Source organism: Thalia democratica, chromosome 1, assembly GCF_965202585.1.
Source record: "Thalia democratica chromosome 1, ktThaDemo2.hap1.1, whole genome shotgun sequence".
Lineage (NCBI taxonomy): Eukaryota > Metazoa > Chordata > Thaliacea > Salpida > Salpidae > Thalia > Thalia democratica.
The window spans coordinates 27,019,865-27,045,311 of NC_139165.1; the positions used below are offsets into that span (position 1 = coordinate 27,019,865).

The 25,447-nt window shown below is 26.1% G+C and overlaps 1 protein-coding gene across 2 annotated transcripts; it reads right to left on the bottom strand.

Annotated features, from left to right (window-relative positions):
* Positions 1-7,906: 7,906 nt before the first annotated feature.
* LOC145847846 (uncharacterized) lies at positions 7,907-12,287 on the bottom strand. Of its 2 annotated transcripts, none has more exons than XM_082953744.1 (7): positions 12,067-12,287; positions 11,838-11,942; positions 10,672-10,799; positions 9,415-9,563; positions 9,117-9,233; positions 8,892-8,996; positions 7,907-8,225 (listed from the first exon to the last, which is right to left on the bottom strand). In XM_082953744.1, exons 1-7 carry the CDS (start codon positions 12,274-12,276, stop codon positions 8,104-8,106), a joined length of 936 nt encoding a protein of 311 aa, XP_082809870.1. In that variant the 5' UTR covers positions 12,277-12,287; the 3' UTR covers positions 7,907-8,103. The 2 variants fall into 2 exon arrangements, with proteins under 2 accessions (XP_082809870.1, XP_082809871.1); XM_082953745.1 differs by lacking the exon at positions 7,907-8,225 and adding an exon at positions 8,235-8,250.
* Positions 12,288-25,447: the final 13,160 nt, after the last annotated feature.

A 25,447-nucleotide genomic window follows, 5' to 3' on the forward strand; every position in this document is an offset into this window, starting at 1 on the left:
GACAATTTTATCAAGTAAATTTTCGAAAGCTTTGGGGGTGTTTTAAAATTTTATGTCATCGGTCGAAAATCTTTCGGTTTGATTTGGGTCGCAACTTTTTAAATTAAAAAGTATACTTAGAAAGTTCTTTTTTCAAATTTTTTTTTTTTGCTGTTAACTCAGCTCCGAGTTTAAATGCTGCTAATTGAGTGTTTTTTTTCTTTTTGTTAATTCACAACTGTGTTTTTTCTACAAAAAAACATGGTGATCTGCTAACTTTTTCTATATAAAGTTAACTGCAAATGACTACTGACTCTGAGTTGCTGCCGAGCTTTGAATGTTTGTATAAATACTAGTTTTTAGTTAATTTAATGCTTACATTGTACTGTTTTAGTATTAGAATTGATAAAAACTTGTAAATTTTGTGATAATGAGTTTATATACAAAACACTCTGTTTACATATTTTGAATTTCAATTAATTTTTCAAGTCATTATTGTAATTTTTTTTTTTGATGATTTTTTCTTTTTTTAACGATGGATAGTTATATAAAAGGCCAAAATAGGTTTTTCTTTTTTCGTTTTTTAGTAACTTTCTGTTAACAAGGCTAAGATGCGACTGTAAAGATATTAAGCGTAAATATTAATGGTTTAAAATTAATTTTTAGCTTAAGCTATTAAATTCTATCATCATTTGTATCAAGTTTTAATAATCTAATTATTAAATATTTTAAAATTTTTAACAAACCATACAAGCTACGAATTTGTTTTAATGAAAAAAACTTGGAATAAGGGCTAACAACGTTTTTAAAACTTTATCCAAACATCAACTTATAATTTAAAGGGATGACAAACATGCTTCTGAGCGCTTTTGTGATGCAACAAAGCGTTTCCTGTAGCTAAATTTTGCTGTAATCTAAATGCTAAGAGGTGATGAATTTCATTGTAATCATCGTTGTCTTTATCGAGCGTGGTGAACTTTTATTTTGCAAAGCCAATGGCTTGATTGTACTTATTTGTACACTTTATTCATAAATGCTACCTCTTTTGTATCGTTGTAAAAGTCCATCTAGTACACATTTACTGGTTTGAATTATTAACATGAAGTCTAAGGTTTTGAGTACATTTTCATCAAATGTATAAATTTATACATTTACCTTAAATGGTTTCAAACTTTAAAAATTTCATTCACGAATTCACGCTTAAAATAAACTTTAATTTCATAAATGTTCTGAAAGTTTGAGTAGAATAAAATATTTTTCGTTCGAAGATTTTAAACATAATTAATAATGGTAATTTTTTGTTTCTAAGATTTTATTTTTTCTGGTTGAAATATTAAGTTATAGATATTTACATTTTAACAAAATAACTTTGTTTTGGATTTTATAGTTTTAAGCTACTGAAAACATGAAATTTATGAAAACACTTTCACATTAAGAAAGTGATATATTATAAAAACTACGTTAATATCAATAGTTTTTAAATAAAGTATTAATCAACTTTTTTTGTCGGAGGAAAGACAAATTTAATTTATAAAGCAAACTTAAAAACGTCTAAAGCTGCTTCTATTGACATTTGAGGGACTTGTAAGTTTTTCAAAAAAATGTTAAATAGTAGTTTTGTTGTTTGGATTATGGCATTCAATTAGAAGAAACTAGTCTTGAAAGCTGTAAAAACTTTCAATAAAATATAACTTTACTAAAGTTATTCTTTTTTATTTTAAGTTTAACTAAATACAAAAAAAAAATACTCAAAACGTATATACATCAACTCAAGTTTGATACTAAATTTATAATAAAAAGTTAACTAATAAGTACTGTGTTCTGTTTACTGTAGTTTAAGTTTTGTAAACTAAGTCTTAAATTAACTGTACATATCAATTATTGTACCTTTTTACCTCTACAGCTTGAGTACTTTTCGCTGTTATCTTAAATAGAACTTTAGTTTTTAATTTTTTTGAAAGCCAAATTAAGTTAATAAAACAATTTTGGTTGGGCATTTCTATTAGTAACTATTTATTTATACGCATGAATTAAAACAGTAAAGCCTTTACTTACACTTTTGCTGAAATTTAAAACTTCCTGTAAGGTTTTTTTAAGTTAATTCAGTCGTTTAGCAAGTTATTTTTCTTATTATTTATTAACAAACTTGATGCTTTTTACTACAGTAAAATACAAACAATTATTTTATTTTAAAAAATCATAATTTTATTTAGTTGGAACTCCAGTATACACGATATTTAAATTTATATAACTTACCAATTGTGCAACAACCCCGTTATTTATAAGCGGTTTTTAGTTTTTACTTTTGTGATTTGACTTTACTTTGAAAACTAAAATTTTCTAAACAAAATGAACTATTAAACTTACATATCAAATAGTATTAAAAGTTTTAGCTTTTAAAGCTGTATATTCTTTTAAGTTACTGATCAACAATATAAGTATACGTTTTTCATCGAATTTAAAAAGTAGTTTAATGATGTAATAATAGATAAGCAAAACATTCAATTTTGTTAAGAAATACTAGAAACAAAATGAAATATTTGCATTGCTCGTATTCTAATATTAGTTTATAATGAGTGGATCTAATTCTAAACACGATGATATAAATACGACGTGTGACTACTTGAAAAATATCATAGATCACTCTAGTATTAAAATTGACGAGGGTTCCAAAGAAGATCTTGACCAAGAAGGTTTATTTTGTATTTGCTTACTTAGATTTAGTGTACTTTTTACTTAACAGCTCACAATAAAAATTCTCGATTGAATTATAAGGATATTAATCAGTTCAAATATTTTAAAATTAATGTCTAAACAATGTTTCTTTCGTTTGAACTAAACTAAATGAGATCCTCACTTAAAAAACAAAATTTTATTCATATAGAAACACTGTTTTGACAAGTTTTTTTTTTAATTTGAGTAACTTAAATTTAGTATAGATCTAATGATTTAATGAAGTATATACAGTGGCTATTTAAATCTAAATAAATGTAAATATTAAACAGTTTTTCGTAACTAAATAAAAAGCTTAATAGCGAACACATTTAAGTCGTAAAACTGTTTACATAATCAGTTATATAGGAATCTAAATAATTTAAATGGCTAAAACACTTTAATGTCAATTTAAAAGTCCTTAAGTGGTTTGAAAGATTGTTTTATTTATTGTTTAGTTGTTGGAGAGCACTTAATAAAACTCATTTAAAACTATAACACCAAAATAAGTTGTAAAAATTTCAGTAAACTATACAAAGCAAAAGCATAGTAATTAAAAATAGACTAGTTATAAAACGTATAAAACAGTAGTAACAGTAAAAACTATATAAAAACTCATAAAAACCAATTTCATTTAAGAAGAAAACTATGCTATCAGCAATTATATTTACAAATACTTACTTGTTTTAAATTCGTTAGTAAATATTTTTTTAAAGTCTTTTTGTCAGTCAAAAGCAAACGGTTCTACGAAATAAGTAAAGTCTATTCTTAAAACCAAACTTAAATAAAAGCACTATTTATTTCTTGCTTGTGCGAAGTATTTATTAAAGCCTCAAAGTAACAGATAGCTAAGAAACAAAACATCTATAAATTATTATGAAAAATATTAAATGCTGATTAATTTAATTCTTTAAACTTTATTCATTTAGTCATTTAAAACCTTGTTTTTTGTAATTATGTATAAATCTAAAAGTACAGCCTTTGAAAACAACAACTTTAACCATATTCAATCAGAAACTATAAAAAATGATAACAAAAATCGGTAAAAAACCTAAATCTGTTAATAAGAAATCATAATTTCTTTAAGCACAATTTTTATCTACAGAGTCAATAAAAAACTTTTATAACCCTGAGACTGACGATGGCAAGTCAACAACCAAAATAGTGCAGAATGCAGACCACAGGTACACAAAATAAATAAATATAAACTAAAAATGTATAATGTGACCACAGACACATAAGGGGATGTATTCCGAGTGTAACGCTTTAAATATTTTTCTAATTAAGGTTTTAAAAATATATACATGTACGCTTATTACAAGGGATGTGATAAAAATATATTTTTCATAAACCACGGTACGCTTTTGTTTTCTATATCATTTTTTTATAAAGTTTAATTGATATATACACGTACATACATACACAGATACACCCCATACAGGGAGTCTTATACTTAAAAAATGTGTTTGCTTTTTTTTTTACTACATTCATTCAGAGGATGTATATTTGTATTTACTTTTTTACTTTATAAATTTGCTTTATACCACAGATACGCGTCGTACAGGACATGTAATGTTTTTGTTACGTTTTTATTTTACTAATCAACTTAATATATTTTATTTCCACAGGTATGCCTCATACAGGGGATGCGTGAAGAACGGCAGAATGGAAAGTTACGGAAAGTTCACTTTCGACAACGGGGCGGTTTACGATGGACACTTCAAAGACGGGGAATTTCACGGGAAAGGTGAAAGAATTTTTAAAAACTATTATTAAAATAAGGAGAAATTTTATTTTTAGTAATTTTAGTAGTTAAATGGAAACTTTAAAGACGGGGAGTTTCACGGTTATTAATAAGAAATATTTGTTGATATAAATTCATTTTAGTTGAGTTTTTGTAGTTTTATTAGTTATGATCTTAACGGACAATGCTTTTAATTTTTACAGCTTTAAATTTTTCAGTAGCAAAAACTTTTAAATACTTTTTATGTAGACATTAATTTTATTTTATGCAAGAAAAATCTTTATATTTTCTTTAATATAAACACTTCAAACACGGAAAACTTCATGGGAACAGTTTTTAATTTTTAAAGCTTTTGTTGTATGACTTAGATAGTGTATTTATTGCTTTTCAATACTTCTTAGAGCAAAGTAAAAGACTTAACGGTAAACTGTTTAGTTGAACTCGTATGATATTTGTTATTTGTAAAGAACTATTAGTTTTTATCAGCCATGTAAAACTTATAACTGAAATAGGTCCTTTGCTAACTTTTAATTTGGTACTTACAGTACGCAAATAAAGTTTAAAAACTTATAATTCTTGTTCAAAAATTATATGTTATTTTATAATGTTAAGTTTATAAAAGCTGCTTTATATTTCTTTTTATTTTATGTTCCTGAACTTTTTATAATGCGCTGTACGAATAATAAACACTTAACGAATAAACGGAAGTTATTGTAAATAACAATGCATAATTTTTTTTTTCTAGTATTTTTAACTTATTTGCAAAGTATTCATAAAAGCTGTTCAAAAGAAAATTGTTCAAGTACTTTTTATATTTGAATGAACGAATTAATCAACTTAAGCTGAAATTTACTGCTTGAATAATTTAATAAAAATTCAGAAGTACTGGATCAAAAGTAATGACAGGAGTTTATAAATAAAGCTTTAATAACAAACTTGTTTAGCCCTATGTTAAAATTATAAAATAATTACAAAAAAGCACCAAAAAAAAAGGTAACTTAGAGAAAATAAATTTTAGAAAGCTTTCTAAAATCAGAATTCTAATAAGACTATACTTGTGCTTTTAGTTATCTTTCTTTTCTAAAAGCAAACTAACTTATGTACTCAAATTATTTATTAAGATATTTTTTCAGTTTTGTTTGTCTTTTTACCATCTTAATTAGTTTTATATACTCTCTTGGTTGTCGTAATTAATTTTTCGTAGTTTATATTTCATATATTGTTAATTATTTTAATGCTTTAAATTTTAAATTTTCAAAAGCACCTTTACTTATTCGAGTAGAACCGTTTAAGATTAAAAAATATACAGTATTTTTAGATAGTTTTCCAATTTTGAATTTTTTACTGGTTCATTGATTTAAAAATATTATCAATATTTTCAAAGGCACCCTCACCTATCCGAACGGAATGCGCTTCAGCGGTCACTGGAAACGCGGGAGGGTGGAAAAGGGGTTCCTGCAGTTCAAGGACGGTTTGCCGTTCGACCAGAACGAGGACCCGCTGACCGGGTGGAGGTACCTGAACCCCGTGTGGGACAGGAGATTTTATCCGGTTCGTTGAGTAACTAGTGTGGTTTTTATACGCTTTTTATGTTTTTTACTTATGTAAAGTCAATATTTTTGTGTTAACTGCACGGGTTTTTAAATGTAATTTTTTCGAAAAAGCAACACTGCTTACTATCGCACAAAGGAAATAGCATTGAGTTTTTGATCTTTATTTTACTACAACACATTTTACACGCAGGAAATTTGCAACGGCATCAAGTCGTCCGGTTCCACCATGCTGACGGCTCACTGTCACCACGACAACGGGACACCGATTCACCAGATACCGAGCGGTTGCTATGACACTTTGGACGGGTTCTTCCACCCCCCGTCCAGCAACGTGTACCACTACCTTAAAACCAAGTGTGGCGAGGTGGAAGTAGCAGGTTGGATTTATTTATTACAAAAAAGTTTTATTTAGCAATTACTTTAGAATAAAGTCAGCAAGCTGCTAACGTTTTTGAGGTCTGAGTGAAGTGTAAAAACCACGTTTATATTTAAATAACCAAATTATTTTTGAACACAAAGTTGTTTGAGTTTTTTTCAGGAGCTGTTTGAGATTAGTCTAACAAAGTTATTGTACTATTTTTTCTAACAAACTAGCTAAAAGAAATTAGTTGTTTTTGGTATAATTTAATATAGTGCGTATTTTTCAGTTACTTAGTAATCAAGCTCATTCTTAAGCTAATTTAAAAAAAAGACCGAAAATTTAAGTACACTTATGTAACTCAATAGCATTGGTTTTTACAACAATTTTTTTTTAATTTAAAAAGAATTTGAAATGCACTTAAAGTTGCTTGTAACGTTAGAACACGAACGGATGCTTATTGTTTAATCGTATACTGTACAAACATCTAAGAATAAGTAAGAGCAATGACAACTAAGTTTGATAAAAGTACACTTTTAAACTAGTCATTTTATATATTTTTAATTTATTAAGACGGTCGCGAAAGTGAATGGAAGTTTCTCAGGTACGCCGTCAAGGAGGAAGCCGATTGGATAACAAAGCACTGCAGGAAGGGAACCGACGAGAAAGTGGGGTATTCGAAGAAGGGAATTTCCCTCGATCAGGAGGATTTCGACGAGGTCGCGCGCGGCTGCATGCTGAAGCAGGGAACCTTCCGCGGGCAGTCGATGAATCTGAGAGATATCGCAAAGTACAAGATGGACCCGGAAAACAAGAACTCGGACATCAAACTGTGAAAGTTTGATGACGAGCAAAAAAAATTGTGGCAAAAAAAACTTTTTGAACACTAATAAAGAAAATGATTTATCATTTGTGAATTTACAATTATTTTTGTTTGTTTAAATTATTTTACACTTCTTTAAAAATTATTTTAGAATACGCAACAAAGTATTTATAAACTAATGACAAACTAGTAGCTAGTGTAGCAAACCAAACTGTATAGAATTAAAAAATATAAATAAATTTTTATCTAGTTTTTTGAATTTTTGTGTTTACTGTTAAAGTTCAAATATTATTTAAAAAAATAATTTTAAATATTTTTGCAAAACAATTAAAATAAAGCAAAAATTTATGCAAAAAGTTGAATATAGTTTAATTACTGTTTATTTGATCAAAATACTGCAATTTAAAACAAGACTGATATGATTAATAAGAGTACAGAAATTTAAAAGAAATTGTATACAGTTTAAGTTTTTCTTTTGATTAAATGTTTTTCAATAAATTAAAAAAAATTGTTTGCAATATAATAAACTGTCTAAAAATTAACTCATAACAATTAGAGAAAGAAACTTTTTTTTTACAAAATTAGTTTAGTCTTTAGACTTTTAAATTGTTTGAAAAAAAACTTATTTTGATTACAGTTTGTAATTAAAAATAGTATGAAAAAATTGATGCATGAAAAACTTTATTGTTGTTTATTGAAATTTTGTATTTATTTTATATAAAAAAATTGTTAGAAGTACAACTAATTAGACATCTGTTATGTAGTTATCAGGTTTTTAAGCAAAATCAGTAAAACGCCTAACTAAAAGCTTATTTTAGTTTCACAAATAAATAGACAAACTGCAAATTCATAAATAAAACCTAAAAGCAGCATCAATGCCTTATAAAACAATATCATTTTCAAGCAACATTTCAAAAATATAATTTGTTGTGTATCAACTTTTTTTCAAAGACGGTTTGTTTTTACTGGCTTCTAAACACGTTTTTCTCAGTCTGTCCATTGAGAAACTTGCATTTAATATAAACATTTTTCCCCGGTCTGAAGCATTTAGTAAATCTGTGACAATGTCAGCTAGTTCAAGCTGGTTAAAATTTAATTTGTTAACGTTTTAGAAGTTATAAATCTACTCGTTTTAAACGAAGCTTCCTTGTTTTTCTTTTAGCTTTAAAATCCAAAAGAAAACTAAAAATTAAATGCACAATGTTTAAAATTTTACCAACGCCTTAGGAAAAACTTATTTGTAAAGTATTAGAAACAAAAGTGTCTAATTCCATAACTTTTTAATTGTGCTACTAGCTCAACTTACAGACTTTATAACATACTGTATTCTTTGAAAATTTATTTAAACTTAAAGTTTACTAAGAGTTCGTTTGCATTCAACTTAAGGTTCAGGTTTTTATAAAAACGGTTGAGCGAAAATTCTTACTTTTGATAGAAAACATTTACAATGAATGTCAACTTATAAAACTAAATTCACAGAATTCTTCAAAGAAAAAAACGTGTTTAGTTAGATTTATTTTATTCTTAATATATTTTTTTGAATATAGCTTATTACAATATACTTAAACAGAATGTTGTGTTGTTCTATACAGCACATATTATTTAATGAGGTTTCGATTTAGTGAAACCTACCAGATAAAAAAAAATATTATACTTCTTATAGAAACAAAAAGCTTACACTAACGATATATTTTAAAATATTTAAATAAAATTAAAACTTACCAGAACTACACGAAACCAGACGTTTCGGCTGAAACACTTCGTTTTTACCGTCATGGTTTTGTTTTAATGGTGATGGCGTCGAAAATCTTTTCTCCTCATTGAGCGCTAGTTAACAAGTATAAGTGTTAACATTGTTGTATATAAACAAAATCAAAAACTTCAGTAGCTTGTTTTAATATATTTTGTTTGTTTAAACAACAACAGCATAGTCATACTAAAACCAACCGGAATTAAAAGAAACCGGACGGATACTTTGCAAGGGTATAGTTTTATCTTTGCTGTCATGGTCACTTTTATTTTTCTTCGGTGTTTTTTTAGAAGATCTGTCCTCCAAGTTTAACGCTACAAATAACCTTTGCTTACTTCTAGTGAACAAACTAAGTAATAAAAAAACTTTGAAAGCTTATTAGGACAAGTTTGGTTTTAAATTTTATTTCAACAACAGACAAGACAAACAGTCTTATAAAAACAAAATAAAGCCTTATTCATAAAGTAATGTGTTTTCATTAAATTGAAAACTAACTTGAGCTGCATGGAAAAGGTTGTGTGTTTTTTGTCACAAAACTAACATCCTTGCTGTCATCGTGTGTTATGTTGGAGTGACTATCTGCCTCACTGCTTTCTAAACTCTCGTTCACGCACGGTGCGTTGATCATTGAATAGTCACGTGATCTACAGAGGAAGAAATTTTGTAAGTTATCAGAAAAAAGTTGAGCGGTTACCATATATTATTGCTGACGTAACAAGTCAAATGACCAAAAAATTTTATCAAAGTTCCATTAAAAAAATTGAGTAATTTAAAACAAGTAAAAACTTAGAAACTTTTAGTTGATAATATTTTAAAACATCTAAAAAGTAGGTATTTTTATTTTAAAAGTATGCTTCCATATTAGTGTATATAAGTTTTTATAGTGAAAAAAGGTTTTTTCAATCATAAAATTAAATTTCAAAATAAGAACAGCTTAAAAAACTATTAAAATCTAAAACTGGTATAAAATCTTTGAAAAGTAACAAGATTTTTTATTAACGTCATTGTAAAAAGTGTTTATATTATAATCTGTAAAATATAATTACTACAAATTTAAAAAGTCTTAGTATAGATGACATTAATATACATCGCTGCAATAAAATAAAATGTACTTACAGTATTAAGAGTACTAACAATAATTTTTTAAACGTAAAAGAAGTTTGCAAAAGCAAGTTTAAAATTTTTTAAAGTTAAAGTATTATTATTACTCGTAATGAGAAAACTGCTGTGTTTAATAGTATTTAACTGCTTTAAAAAGTCTTCCTCTAGTTAACAAAAACAAAAACACTTAACGAAGTGATATTGTAGCAATTAGATTATCTAGTTTTGGCCGCTGTCATAAATAGTCAAAGCTTTTGATACGTAAAATATTTTTTCAGCAGTTTAAATTTATATCATAGTATAATAATTGTTATAAAACATACTGACAGTTGAAGAATTTCATTGGGCAGTGAAAACCATAATGACAATATAAGTACTTCTATTTACACAAAACATACGAATCGTTAACAGTTGTCATGTTAATTCAACCATAACAATAGTCTCGTTTCAGACACATAATGACAATATAAGTACAACACTCACTGTTCCTTGAATCACTTAATACCAAAAAGACAATAAAACTAACACTGTTCACAACAATCATTCTTTCCTACGACATAAAAGTAGTTATTGAGCAAAATGACGATGGTAGCAAATTGCAGTGTAAGTATCACTGTTTGCAGTATAACTTCTATATACAATTACAATAACCTCGTTTCGGCCAGCTCTCTTTTCAGCTTTAGCACTTCAAGTTCCAACGCAGAAACTTTTTCGGCTTTCTTCTCAGCTTCCATTGTTTTTTCAAGGCATTCCTTTACCATTGTGTGCGCTTTTTTCAGCTGTTTAAAAATAAATGATTAATTGTTTATAATTTGACCTCGAACATTTTTTACGACTAAAAAGTGTTTTTGTCGTAAATTGAATTTGATAGTTTATGGCAATGCTATGTATTTTTAGATTTATTTGACAAATAAAGTTCGCTTTCTTTAGCTTTAAAAATAAATGATTAATTTGTTTTAGTTTGATATGAAATTGTTTTAAAACTAAAATTTAGTTGACATAATATAAATTCAGACAACTTTGTGATTCTAACAGCTAAAAACACTATGTTACACTAAACTTAGATCTTCAATCATCTAATCTTGACAAATTAAAAGCAAAAAAGTATAACTCTTAACTTTCTCAGTTGAAATTATTTAATTTATTAGTTCTTTATCCGTCCTTGAACTTATTTTACAGCTTTACACTACAGTAAAGTTGTTATAAATTAACATTTTGTAAATCGAGCTGACAACAAGGATGTTTTTCTTCACATCCATTCACGCGTCTGGTAGTGACAAATTAAATTCGAATAAATAATTGAAGAAACGTCTAGTAATGACAAATTAAATTCGAAAATTTTAAGAATCGTTAGATTTCAGTAAACTTTATTTCGAACTACTCTACAAGCGGACTGCTTGTTGTTAAGTGGAAACTCTACTCTACTGTATAATAACAAAAATAAGTTTAGTACGCCGGTTCACTTATGCGGTGAGTCATACTTAAAAATCTTGAGTGTTTTGATAACTATCTTTTATATAATAAATGAAGTTTTATTTTAATTAAACATTTTAAACTTTGACTTATTATTATTTTGTTTTCAAAAACAACTATACATTCAACTTTCTTTAAAAGTTTCATAGTATCAATAAAAGTAGTTTGATAATATGAGTGCTCAGTTCATCTAAGTAAAAATTATAGAAACAAATTTGCTGGTATAAGATCAAGTTAAATACCATTAATAGTGTATAGTATTATTAGTGCACTTGAACAAAATTTAATTGAAGTTAAAGTAGCGTCCAGTACAAAATTTAAGATAAAAACAAAATAATACTTACTTGAGTGTCTTTAACTTGTAATAAGTTCAACAAGTTACTTGCAGCTTCATTGTTATTTTCACTTGAAGTAGATGGTAGTTCATTGTTTTCTTTTTTGAACATCAACTAAAAAATAACGACAATAAACTTCTAAGAAATAATTTAACAACATATCTGACAATTTGCTAACAATCAGAAACACTCTAAAAAAACTTTTAAAAACTAAAAACTTATTTGTACAAAATTTTACCTTCTTTCTAGTCAACTGAGAAACAACTCTGAACGCATTGGAACGCAAAACTTTTTGTTTTTTCATCGACATCTTCTTCTTTAGAGTTTTTGATTTCTTTGAAACTTTGAACTCTTCGTTGTTGATTCTCTTCGGTCTCATCAATGTCGATGACGTCATCATCCATTTGTTCTCGATGACGCAAGCAGGTTTTTGTTTTTTCACTTTCATTGCGTTTTAAATTATTTCTATTTACTTAAAAATTGAAACAGTAAGATAAGTTTAAATATAAAGTTGTTGACACAAAACTGAAATTTCCTTGTCTAGTTTTAGAAATAAAAACGAAATACTTGATCTAAAATAATTGAAACTCTTTCGTTTAAAAGTATGAAATACTTACAAAGTTAATTATAGAGATGGTATATAACCTTTTTAAAATGCTTTAAATATTACATTTAAAAATACTTGTCAATATAAACTAAAATTTTATCAAAGTTGTCAAAAATAAAACAAAAACACTGCGCTAATAGATATATATTCTAAAAAAAACTTGCAAAACTTAATAGCCACTTCTCTACTGCACACCTCAAAATAAACATCGCTACGACTGAAATATCGGTCTTGCATGAGTGGTTTTGCTCACTTGTTGGCAGTAGAAGGATTTTCTCATCACTTATCTCACTCATGATTGGCTGATATTTCCGCTTCTCATTGTTTGTTTTGCAGTGTTGGAACGAAACTGTCTGAGGCGCGACATTTGAAATTGCTTTTTGTCGCGATTGTCAATTCTTTTTTGTCACAAATACTAAGAAAAATTTAAATAAAAAACTTCCAGCATAAAAGTATGCTTTTACAATTTTAAAAAAGTTTTATTCAAATTGACTTTTATATTGACAATTACAAATGAAAATTGACTTTTATAACCAATAACCGGTGTCAATCGGTAAGTAGTTAATTAACTGTGTTTAATAAGCTTAAAATTAAAATAAAATTTAGTTTTAGATACTTAAAAACTTATTTTTTTCTTTATAGTTTAACGTTAAATTTTGTGTTACTGTTCTCGTGATAAAACCAAAAGTTTTAAAATTTTAATCATAAGATTTTATCAATATTAAAACTATAATTGTATTCAATCACTTGGAAACAAAAAATTAAATTAATAAAGTTAAACGTTTTAAAAATGTACGAAAAAAATACGGAATTATATACTTTATAATGTTATGAACTATTTTTTTAATTTAAAGAAAATAAAATTCATTGTGCTTTTTTGTGCATTTTGGAAAAAAAAACTTAAGTGTTTTGCAGTAAGACCTAATTAAATTACCATTCATCATCAAAGATTATTTTTAACCTAACTTCTAACTTGCTCTCATCTGGTGAAAGAATATTGTGTTTTTGTAATATTAAAAGGTTATTTCGTCCTCTTAACTTCAAAAGATAATGTCATTCATAACAACTGTACAGAAAAATAACACCAGTTAAGTCTCTTAATATTTGTCTACAACTACTCGTTAGACTTAGAGTGATACGTTAAGCCAATTTTTAAAATCTTATTTAGTTTTATTATTTAAAAAACTAAGGCATGTGTAAAGATTTATAATTTGAATAACTGTAAACATAAGTAAATCTAGAACGTCTTTATTTTTGTATTTAACAGCTAAATTGTTAAAGTTTACCTTATTTATTTAAAAAAAGTAATTTGTTATTTATGATGTTAAAATATATTTCGAATAGATCTTTTGAAAAAATCCGTAGCCTTTTTTAATAAAAACTTTTATTGGGGCCTCATACTTTATGTTTGCTATAGTAGATATTTTATTTTCATTTATTTTATTTTATTTATTTCCTCAAAGTTCTAGTTGAAGTATCTAATAAAAAACCGATGCGTAAAGTTAAACCGTATAATTAAATTTACGATAACTTTGAAGTAAAGATGATAATGTCGCTTCAAAATTAATTTATAAAACTTTTGATATGAAAAAATGGGTAGCTGTTTTAATTACAGGAGCGTAAAAATTTGAACAAGGGGACACAATTGCACGAGTGCACAAAATTGCACGAAGATAATTTTTCACAAGGGGATAAAATTGCACTAAGACGATCTTGCACGGATTAATTCTTTTTTTATTTATTTTTTTAATTAATATTATTGTTCTTTTTAAATTTGTTCTTTTTTATCAGTTTTATCCCTAATTCTTACCCTCGGTCGGTATGTGCTTTTTTTTAATTTTATTTATTTCATTATTTATTTGTTTTATTTTTTTATTACTATCACAGTTACCCCTAACCCTTACCCTCGGTCAGTAACTTCTTTTTTTTAAGTTTTTTTTTTCCTGTATGTTTTTACTTTCGAGCAAAATTGACCCTTGGTGCAAAATTGTCTTCGTGCAGTTTTGTGCCCTCGTGCAAATTTAGCTTCATGAAATTTTGTGCTTTCGTGCAATTTACTAGCCTCGTGCAATTTATTTTTGTTCAATTTAGACCCGTTCCCGAAATCAAGGTATAATCGTTTCAAATCTGCTTTCATGTTTATCAAATTATATTTAGTTTTTAAAAGTCTGACTGCAAAGTATCAAATATATTTTTTTTTAGTTTATTAAATAATAAATGTTGTTTAAATCTTTAATTGTAAAACAAACTAAAGTCTTAACTTAAGCATTAATGTTTTTTGTTTTTTGGTTATTTAATTTGTTTAATTCAGTTTAGAAACAAATTAAGCTGTGTAATACTAATTACTTAAGCTTTAAAAATACGTTTGCTCGTGTTTGTTTTTGTACTATAAAACTGAATAAATTCGAATAAACTTAAAAAAAAATTTAATATCTAAGAGAAGTTTACCTAGATTTACAACGACTTTAGCTGTTTAATGAAGTTTTGTTAAAACTAAACATTAGTACGATGTAATGGTTTCTAAAAAACTTAGGGAAAAATGTTTGTGGTTTATTTAATCTTTTAATCCTCTCTGTTACTACTGGTGTACTACTAACGCTTATGCTAGCGCAACGCGTTTAAAGTTTTAGTTCAGTTTTACTTTTAAAACAACTGGAGAAAATCTTTTTAGTGCTAATAAGTTTATTTTAACTAGGTAAAATTTTATTTCAAAATTATTTTTTCAAAAATTGCGGAACTTAACATTAATTTAGTTCACTAGAAACAAAAACCAAACAGAATTCTTTTTTTTTTAACTTATATTTAAGCAAAACGTAAGCTATAAATTTCATTTATGATATATATAATAACACATATACTTTTAGGGTGTACTTACTTAAATACTATGTATTGATCGAACTTTAGAATATGTTATAAGTTTTAATATGTGTATTATTCGCTAAAGAAGTACTTTAACATTGTGGAAGATTAAAACATTTTTCTTTGTTTAATAAATTGGTATTAGTCTTCAAACTAATTTGAGCTTTAGTTTATACATATTTAATAATTAATTTTTTTTATCTGTTTAGTCGTTGTACTATTTAGAAATTAACCGAGTTTAGAGTCAGATTAGTCATTAGTCTATTAATTACGTTCTATCTAGAAAAAAATCTATAATTACCGATCACCTAAGTTTAAAACTTTTTTTAATTTATTTAACTTTTTTTTGGTCAGATTAGTCATTAGTCTATAAATTATGTTCTAGCTAGAGAAAGTCTATAATTACCAATCACCTAAGTTTAAAAATTTTTTCAATTTATTAAACTTTTTTTTGTATATTTAACCTTTTCATAGTATATAACAGAATTGTCTTTTATGCCAAGGTTTGAAATGTAAGTAGCTATTAACGAAAAATCTTATAAAATTTATAACGTTTTTTTACAATTTTTAAAAAGTAAACTATTTCAATCTTTAGCTTAATGTAGCTTTCATACTTCTGCAAAGGTTTATATTGTTACATAAAATTTAAAAAAAAAAATTTTAAAAGGTTAACATAACTATAATAGTTGTATAAATTGTAAAGTTTTGTTCAAATTTCAAAAAAAAAGATTTAATTAATAGACATTTTATCGTCAGTACCTTGACAATGTACATACTCCTAGAATTTGAGTAATTTTTATGCCACGCGAAGATTTAATGATACTTAAAAGTTGCAGTGCCAAGTTTTAATTATTTATTTATTTGTTTTTTTTTTATATTAAGCTGAATAAAATATATGCATTTATTAGAAACAACTTTTAATAAACGCTTAAATGTCCGAACACCTTATATCAAAAATATATTAGAAAAATTTGCTAAGTTCATTTCTTTATTATTATAAATTTACAAGTATTATAAATAACAGTTACAAATAATTTTTCCTTTAAAGACTAGTATTTAAAGCTCCAAATACTAGCTAGAACATTAATAAACTAGTTTTTTACTTTTTATAAGATACCGGTTTATTTAGTTGTATTTACTCTAAATATAAAAGATAGAAAGAACAAATTTTAAGTTTAATTAAGTATGAATACAGTTTTCGTAAAAATGTTTGCTGAAAATTTTATACTAAATCTGTTTTAAGTTTGTCACAGAAAATTTTAGAACTGCTTTGACTGTAAACAAGATCATCTAAAACTTTGCTATATGTAAAGAGTTTTAATAGTATTCAAAAATTTTACGGATAAAACTGTTTCACGCGTAAATATTATGTTAAAAAATATTTTATCCTATGGGTGGCGCTACTAAAAGAGAAATGCAAAAGTAAAACTTTACTGCACTTTTGCATTTATTTTACAAGTGTATTAGCTTTTACTTTTGTTTTTATTATGGTGCAGACAACAGTGTGTTGTTTTAAAATTTACTTTTATTTTTGCATTTTGACTTACTATGATTCAGCATTTGTTTTGTTTTTAGTTTAGCATTTTTATAAAGAGACAATGTTTTAAAACTTGTTTTTCTACTTTTGTTAGTTTCAGCATTTTTCAGTAAGTACGATTTTCATATAAACTTTTGTGATATACGTTTTTTTTTCCGATTTAAACAAATTTAATGTATTTTTTTAGTATTTGAATGTTATTCTTGACAACAAAGTTAATAAGTATTTAAATGTAGTAGTTAAAACTTATTATATCATATTAAAAAAACTTTTCAGGATCATTATGAATATGAACGTTTCTATTTTTATATTATAACTTGACTTAGTTTTATAAAATTAACTAGAACTAAACAGTGACTTTAGTGATAGTTGATAGGTAGCCTATTTGAAGAAAAGTATTAATATATCATTTTAATTTTATTAAAATTATATTAAATGTATCAAATATTTTTAACAGATATATTCATGTATCAGAAAATAAGTCATTACGACAGTCACCATCATTCAAAAATGACTGCCAACCGAAACTCACCCATCTACGGAACATCCCCGACCTCATCCCAGAGACCATCTATGACGCCACAAAGAATAATGACGTCATACACCACCGTCAGAAGCATGCGCCTGAGGATGAAGGACAAACTGGACTTTACCGAGAGCGGCCGGAAAATGAAGCATCACATAATGAACGACATGTCACTAGACGAGTTTCTGTCTTTCATGATGGAGGTGTTTCCCCGCAGCGAGTACCATAAACTGACGCACCTGAGGGACAGCAGGGGCGAGTGCAGGGCGATCGAGGGGCTGCTGGAGGCGGTGTTCAGGTACGACGGGGCTATGATGAGGTTTTACGAAGCGCTGGGGAAAACCGGGCATCGAAACACGAGGGACTTCTACAAACAGTTGTTGAGAAAGTGCAACGAGGAGTATAAAAATGACGTCATAAAGCTGGAACAGGACAGGAGAAAAGAAGAAGAAAGGAGGTTAAGGGCTGAGGCAAGGAGGAGGAGAAATAATAGAAGGTCGAGAAGCGAGGAGTCGCAAAGCGGGGGAATCCCAGTTAATGATACAACCCCAACTGTGAGGAGCGACCCAGATGTTGGTAGTATCGTTGAAATTTCGCTGGGTAATAGAAGTAATAACAATGAACGTTCCAATAATCAGAATAATGTTAACAGAAACCAGCTAGATTTCAGGACTCGAAATAATAGGGTTTTCTTTGATTGAGAATTTAAATTAAATCAATTTATTACCTATGCGGTGTTTTTAAGTTGTTTTGTTATTTTTAACTGTTAACAAAGTTGATATAATTTGCTTTACTAAACATTGATAATAAATGATCAACATCACTTTTCTATAAACATGAACTAATAACATTTTTAATCTAAAGAAATATTAGTTCTAAATGGCTAAGTACGCGAAGTACTTATATTTTACACAGTAAAGAACTTTAAATATTTCCAGCTTTAATGTTTTTTTAAGCCAAAATAATTTTTTATCTAACACTTTTAGAATAACCGAAATTTCATTCTTTCTTATAAATTGCTTCAAACTTCGGGACTTTAAATGATAAGGTTTTTTTGATTAAAAACTTATAAATAAAAATGTTATTTATTTTAAGTTGTTCAATATTTTTATTTTATATCAAATTGCTTACATTTGTTTATTTAAATACTGAAGAATAAGATTTTAATAATGTTAAATTATTAAAACTTAATTTTTCTTGACTGAAGTTGTAAATGTTAATACATCTCTAATAAGTTTTCATATTTCTAATATATAGATCAATAATAACTTTTAGTGTTTTTAAACTTTAGTTCAGTTGATAACATTTGTTTTAATCAACTTTGATATACAATCATATAAGTTACGATACATTTGTTAAATTTGCTTCTAAAATCAAGAGTTTATGAAGTTTATTAAAACTTTTATATTACTAAAACTAAAAATTTTCGAATTTAAATGGAAACTCAAAATTTTAGAATTAGTTAACTTTAGTTAAACATAGCTTAAAAAAAATATAACTAAGTACTTTTTATTGACAGCACTATCTAAAAGTTTAAATAAATAACATGTTTTTTGACAAATAGTTCAGCAATTTGAATAAAATTTGAAGAAAAATAACTTTTACTTTAAACTGTTTTTTAGTAGCTGCTTTTTAACTTTACTTAATCGTTTTTGCATAAATATGAATAGTTTTTTAACATTTAAAAATATTTTATTTCTAAAATATGTGTATACTGTTTTTACAATTTTAAATATTGCTTATATTCATAATTTGTGTCAGATTTATTTTCAATGTTTGAAAACTACTTTTTAATATTTTTTTGTTTGGAACTTAAAGTTTTAAACTTTCATTAATTAATTTTTTGTAAATACAGTCTAATTTTTACCTATTTTAATAAACTAAAAGTAAAAACATTCAAGGCTAATCGAATATTATCAGACTTAGTAAACAAAAGCAGTATTTGTAAAGCATGACTTGATTTGTTTGTAATGTATTTAAAACCTTTACAGTCGAAAAGTTTTGGTTTTGGCAAGTTCAAGTTTTTTATTCGTGTTTGCACTGTATGTAAAAACCAGCTGTTGTGTAACTTATCTTTACAGTTTTTTGTATTCGTCTCAATAAATATTTATAAACACTAATGCATATAATAAATTTTTATTTTAGTAGTTAATAAATTCTGAATAAAAATTCAAGTATTTTATTTTAAAACTTTAATAACCGGTATGGTACATAGTTTATGCAGTTAGCATTTAAATGAACAAGGTAAAACTATTTATGGCTAAGTGTTTACAAGACGAGACTCAAACTTAGTTTAATTAAAAATATATTACACCTGAAAAATAGTGAAGTTAAAACTTAGCAATATTCAATTTAATTTAACTTAACATCATATAAACTAAATATATAGTTTATCACACGAAAAAAAACAGCATATTTTAAATGTATAAACATTATTTTTTTAATACATAATTCAATAAATAATATTGTATCTGTGATTTAAGTAAAATTACAAATGATCAATTTTAGAAATATCGAAGTTTTATTCAACAGCTTGAAAATTTTCTAAAAAAAAACTTAACGTAGTTTTTACCTTTTAACTGATACGATAAGCTATCATATATAGATGTTTGAGTATTATTGCTTATTGTATAATAAAATTATTTTGGAGTTTATTTTCCTGGGAAAAATTAATACAAGAGCCACTTAACTTGTATACAAATGAACAAAACAACAATTAAGAAAATAAATTCTAAACTTTAAAACTGTTTATAAACCTCTAAGTAAATCAATTTTAGTTTTAAACGACAACTTACCGAATAAAAATGTTTTACTTTAAATACCAGATAGAGTATTGGTTTTTTATAAGTATATAAATTATGTTTTACAATTGTATAAAAATTTTGCAACTTTTTAGCAACTTCTTAACATTATTAATACTACTTATTTGAACAGAAAAATATAAATCTAAAAAAAAACATAATACATATCACAAAAACAAAGTGTATTAAACCTTTATCATGATTATTAGAATAACTTACTTTAAAGCTTTTAAATAGTCTGATACACTTTCAATTAGTACAGCAATACAGCAATAAAAAAAAATTAAATAAAGTAGTGTAACAATTTTTGTTTATATTTATTAAAATATAAACGAGACTTAATTGATTATATTTTTTCGTCTTTCCGAACTTTATTAGAAAGCACCCTGTTTGAAAGTTACCTATTTAGTGAACTTTGAAATGTTTTCAAATTAGTTTGTTACATGCCATTACCGCTGATTTTTTCAAAAGTTATAAATATTACTAAATATTTATATACTAAAATAAACTCATAATGCGAACAGATTTAACCTTATTTTTACAAACTGTTTATTACTAAACATGCTAGGTATGGTACAAAGGTTACAAATCGATGTACTGTTCTTGAAAAAAAGTTAAAGAAAGCTAAAATATATGAATTTTAAGGCACTATATTGGTGAGTTAGTAAACTGTAATCAAATAAAAACGTTAAACAAAAACAATGTTTTTAAGTTAGTATTACAATTATTAATAGTTCTAAGTTTACTAAATTTGTACTTAATGTAAATTAATAAGTCTCATTATGTGATGATTCTTATAGAATTTTTCAGAAGTTTAGATGAAGTGCGTGAAAATCCAAGTTTTAAATAAAACTTTATACTATATATTGGACTACTAGTGGACTTAGTTCAGATTTTTTAATCCAAAAGTATTTTTCTACTGACCTACAACTCTACAAACTTTTAAAACATGTTTACTAAAGGAATAAGTGAAAATAAAAACATTTAAAATTTAATTTTTTTTATAAAAAGTATCAGAAGTTTGTAGCGTGAAAATGAATATTGGTAGGATAATACTTTATACATTTTCGAAAAATAAATTAGTACCACTTTAGTTTTATCTAGCATATTATAAGTCAGTTTAAAACTAAGTTTATTAAACAACGCCTTAAAAAAAATCTAATAAAAATTACTCAAAAAATAACTTATTTAACGAAAACAACACTTAATTAATTTAAAGTTGGTTGCTTTTCAAAAAACATCGTAAAAACAACTTAAAACATTTTAATTTCTTAATATTTACGTTGTTCACTATTTAAGGTGTACCATCTTTTGTTAGTTTCAGTTAAAAATGTTTTTTTTTTATCCTTAGGCTTTATACCATAAATTAAATTAACTATTTTATACTAATTTTCAGCATAATACATTACCTTCACTGAGATTTGCAAAATAAAAATACTCTAGATTTTAATGAAAAATGGAAAAAAATATCTTGGTTTACTTTGTATTGTTATTCTGCTTTGTAGTATATAACACTTTCTATTAAAATTATATCGTTTTCTATAAACTTTCTATTAAAACATTTGTTTTCTTTTCTATTTGTCCTTAAGTATTCTTTTATATAAGAACTAAGATTAGTCTATTGTTGACTATAAAAATCGTTGCAATAAGTGTAGTGAATCGGCTACTATATAGTTTCTTTTAAGTACTTTTCTGTTTAATAAGTTTTATGTCTTTTTTTTTATTTTATCAAATGTTCATGTATATATAAACATTTCCTTAATTTTATAGTTAGAACGCAGTACTGTTCAAAACTTTGAATTTGCGAAAATTAGTTACATATGTTAGTTTGAAATTCTTTTTTTTTATTATCTTTACTTTTTAAAGATATTGTTTAATTATATTCACTTATGTATTTTACATTGTATACATTAATATATAATAAAAACTATAGATTAAAAAGTTCTTGCCTAAATCCGTAATAATATGGTGTTTAAGTTTTAATAAGTCATGGTCCAAAGTTTTAGTTTTTTCTGTTTTATATGCTTACTCATAACAGTTGACAAACGAAAAAGATAGTATTAATTATCAACCGGTTATTTACAGATTTCGTTTTTGTTATAAATTGATTGTTTTGTGTAATTCTTACTTTAAAGATGACAATCAAAGATCTCAGCTTAAATATAAGAAGAACGATGATTTTTAATTTTATAAACAATACAATATTTCACTCGCTTGAACCTAGTCAAACGAGATTATCAGTTGAATAAAATCTGTAAAAATTTGTATCATTAAATGCAGGAAGACAATTAAACAAAAAACTAAATAAAATCTAAATAAAACTTATAGTTTAAAGGTATTAACATAGGATAACCAGTTCTTTGTTAGTTCTTTGTTAGTTGTTCACAAGTTTTACAAGGCTGCTAAATGTTAGTGTACTTGTTTATTTATTTGTTTGAGTGTTAAGATTATAATATTATTAAGTAGCTTACACTTTCAAAATTTAAGATAAAGTAAGCTAATAACATTATTATTTTACTGTATTAATAACTTTAAACTATAAGTTTTATTTAGATTTTTTTTTGTTTTAGTTTTTTATTTTAAGTTTAGCCTATTGTCTTCGTGCATGTTATTATAAAAATTTACAGATTTTGTTCAACTGATGATCTCGTTTGACTAGGTTTAAGCGAGTGAACATTGTATTGTTAATAAAATTCAAAATCTTAGATATTGAACTTTTTAGTCAATAATAACAAAGTTTAAGATTTGTAAGTATTTAAAACAATACATAAGTACTGTTATAACTTTTGAGAGTATTAAATCTTTGTGTCGTTATAAGACAGGGGTCGATCCTCGGAAGCCGTTTTTATTTATATAACGGGCCAACTTTCCAAAACTAATGCTGCTCGCTGGCCGCACTGTATAGATAAGATTTTTCGGTAGGCTATTTTAATAAAACGCATTAATTAGTAATAATAGTACTAATTTAGACCAAAGTTGTGATAAGATATGTATTTTTTTTATTAAAGTATGTTGGTACTTACTAACTAAATTAGCAGCCTATTTGAAAGCTTACATTTTTTGTAGTTATGTGTATTGCGTTAAACTTAAGAATTTATGTTTTAGCAGTTTTCGCAGTTCTCCATCCCTGAAAATAGTAAGTACATTAATTTTAGCTTGAAAACTTTTTAAGTTTTATTTTAAATACTATTATGATTGTTTATTATATCGTTTTTTTATCAACCAGTGTCCAAAACTAGTGTGTACTGTTGTTCAGACAAGAAAAAATATTTTCAATAAAAAAAATCTCGAAAGAAATTAAGAACAATCTAAGAACCATTTTATTTTTATGTTTTTTTCAAATATGAACAACTTCACGCTTGTTTCACTGGTCCTTTCATTTAGTTTTATTTTAACTCTTCTTAAAATTTATACTTTATAATTATAAAAACAAGTAACATCCTACTACCTAGTTTTTATGTTTAAAAATATTAAAAGTAAAAGATTTTTGAAAATTCACAGTTTTCTATTTAATTATAAGTGTGACATTTTTAAAACTAGAAAAATGTTTTAAGTTTTGTAAAGTTCTTGCAATATTAAAAATAAAACAATATAAACTAATATAAATCTTCATAAAGCAATTAATTACACTCTCAAGTGTCAATTATATATCTAGTTTTACTTATAATTCCTTGTGAAATATAAATAACTAAAACACCAAGTAAAAAAAAGTGTACTTGAAAGAATAGTTGAAACAAGTACATTTGATATTTTGATTAATTTTTTTATATAACCGCGAAGATATAAACTGTAAATTAGATATATTTTTGTTTAAATGATACTAATGTTTTTTTACTTAAACAACATTTATGGTAGCTTACATTTATTACTAAAACAAAATACTTGCATATGGATCACTATTTTTTTTAATGCATTGTTTAAAAATAGATTGTTCTTTTTAATTGTTTATCTATTTTATTTACCCTAATTATATACCGTCTTAAGTCAATTTTTTTTTTCAAAATTCTTATATTAACCATTAATTTTTGTTCTTTTTCAGACCTTTGTTATTAAAATTGTTCATATAAAAGCTGTAGCATGCGCGCGTATTTACTTTGTTTGAGCGCTAACCTTTGTTTACTGACTTGAGTTGAGAAAATTGAAAAGTAAAACGAAAATTAAAACTTGGGTTTATTCAAAGTGTAACAAAAGTAAATACAAAACAGTTGTAAAAGTTCAGCGATTACAAAATTGAATAAAAATCTTAATTTTAAGGTCCCAAGTCTAAGAATTAAGAAAATAATTTAAAATTTTTTAAGTAAATTTATAAGGCTTTATATGTTACTTTAGCCTTTTTTTAAGTTTATATTAGAGCTACAATAAACCCATTAAGGATTCAAAACAAAATATTTCATTAAACAAAAGATCAAAAAAGTATTATTAAAATTTAAATGCATAACACAAAAATATTTTTGGTCAAAAGTCTAAGAAATATTTAAAACTTTATTAAATTAGCACTCGGCCAGTGAAGCTCAAAGCTGAAATGATTGTTTTAATACAAGCAATCTGAATGTATTTGCTTTTTTTTTCTTTTTCCTCAATTTCCAGTTTCCTGCACGGGAGCCGACACGTTCCCTGAAAGGGATTCATTCTCTGTAAAATACCTGCTTCCAGAACTTGGACCGTTTTCAGGAGTGGGTTCGTTTTCAGGAATCGGAAGGTTTTCAGCAATCGGACCATTTTCAGGAATCGGACCATTTTCAGGAGTTAGAGCATTTTCAGTAATTGGAGCATTTTCAGCAGTTGGAGAATTGTCTGGAGTGGGCTCAGGTTGACCCATTTCACCTTGATCAATCGAAATAAAAATTTCATCTTTCTTTTGATCTATGAGAGGATTTTCTTCGACGTCAGCTGCGTCATTTGCATCTTTGTTTTCAAGATCTTTCTCGTTTGTTTCCTTTCTTTTCAGCTGCTTTGTCTGTAGCATTGACATAACCCTCTTCCAAACCGGGCCTACGCATTTTTTGTACACAAACATGACAAACTGGACCAAGACCAACACGTAAAGGAGACCTACTAATCCAGACAAAATGTAAAAATACGCTTTGTAGTTGGCAGCCTCTTCGTTTGTCACGAACTGCTCCGAAAATTTCTCAAAGTTTGATGTTGTAAGGACTTCAGCGGCGTACACTGAAATTAAATAAAGTTTTAAAAAGGTAATAAAAGCCTAATAGATATGTTTCAATTTGAACACATGAGTTTTACTGAAAATAATAATAAATACTTATTACTTTATTAGTAAAACATTAT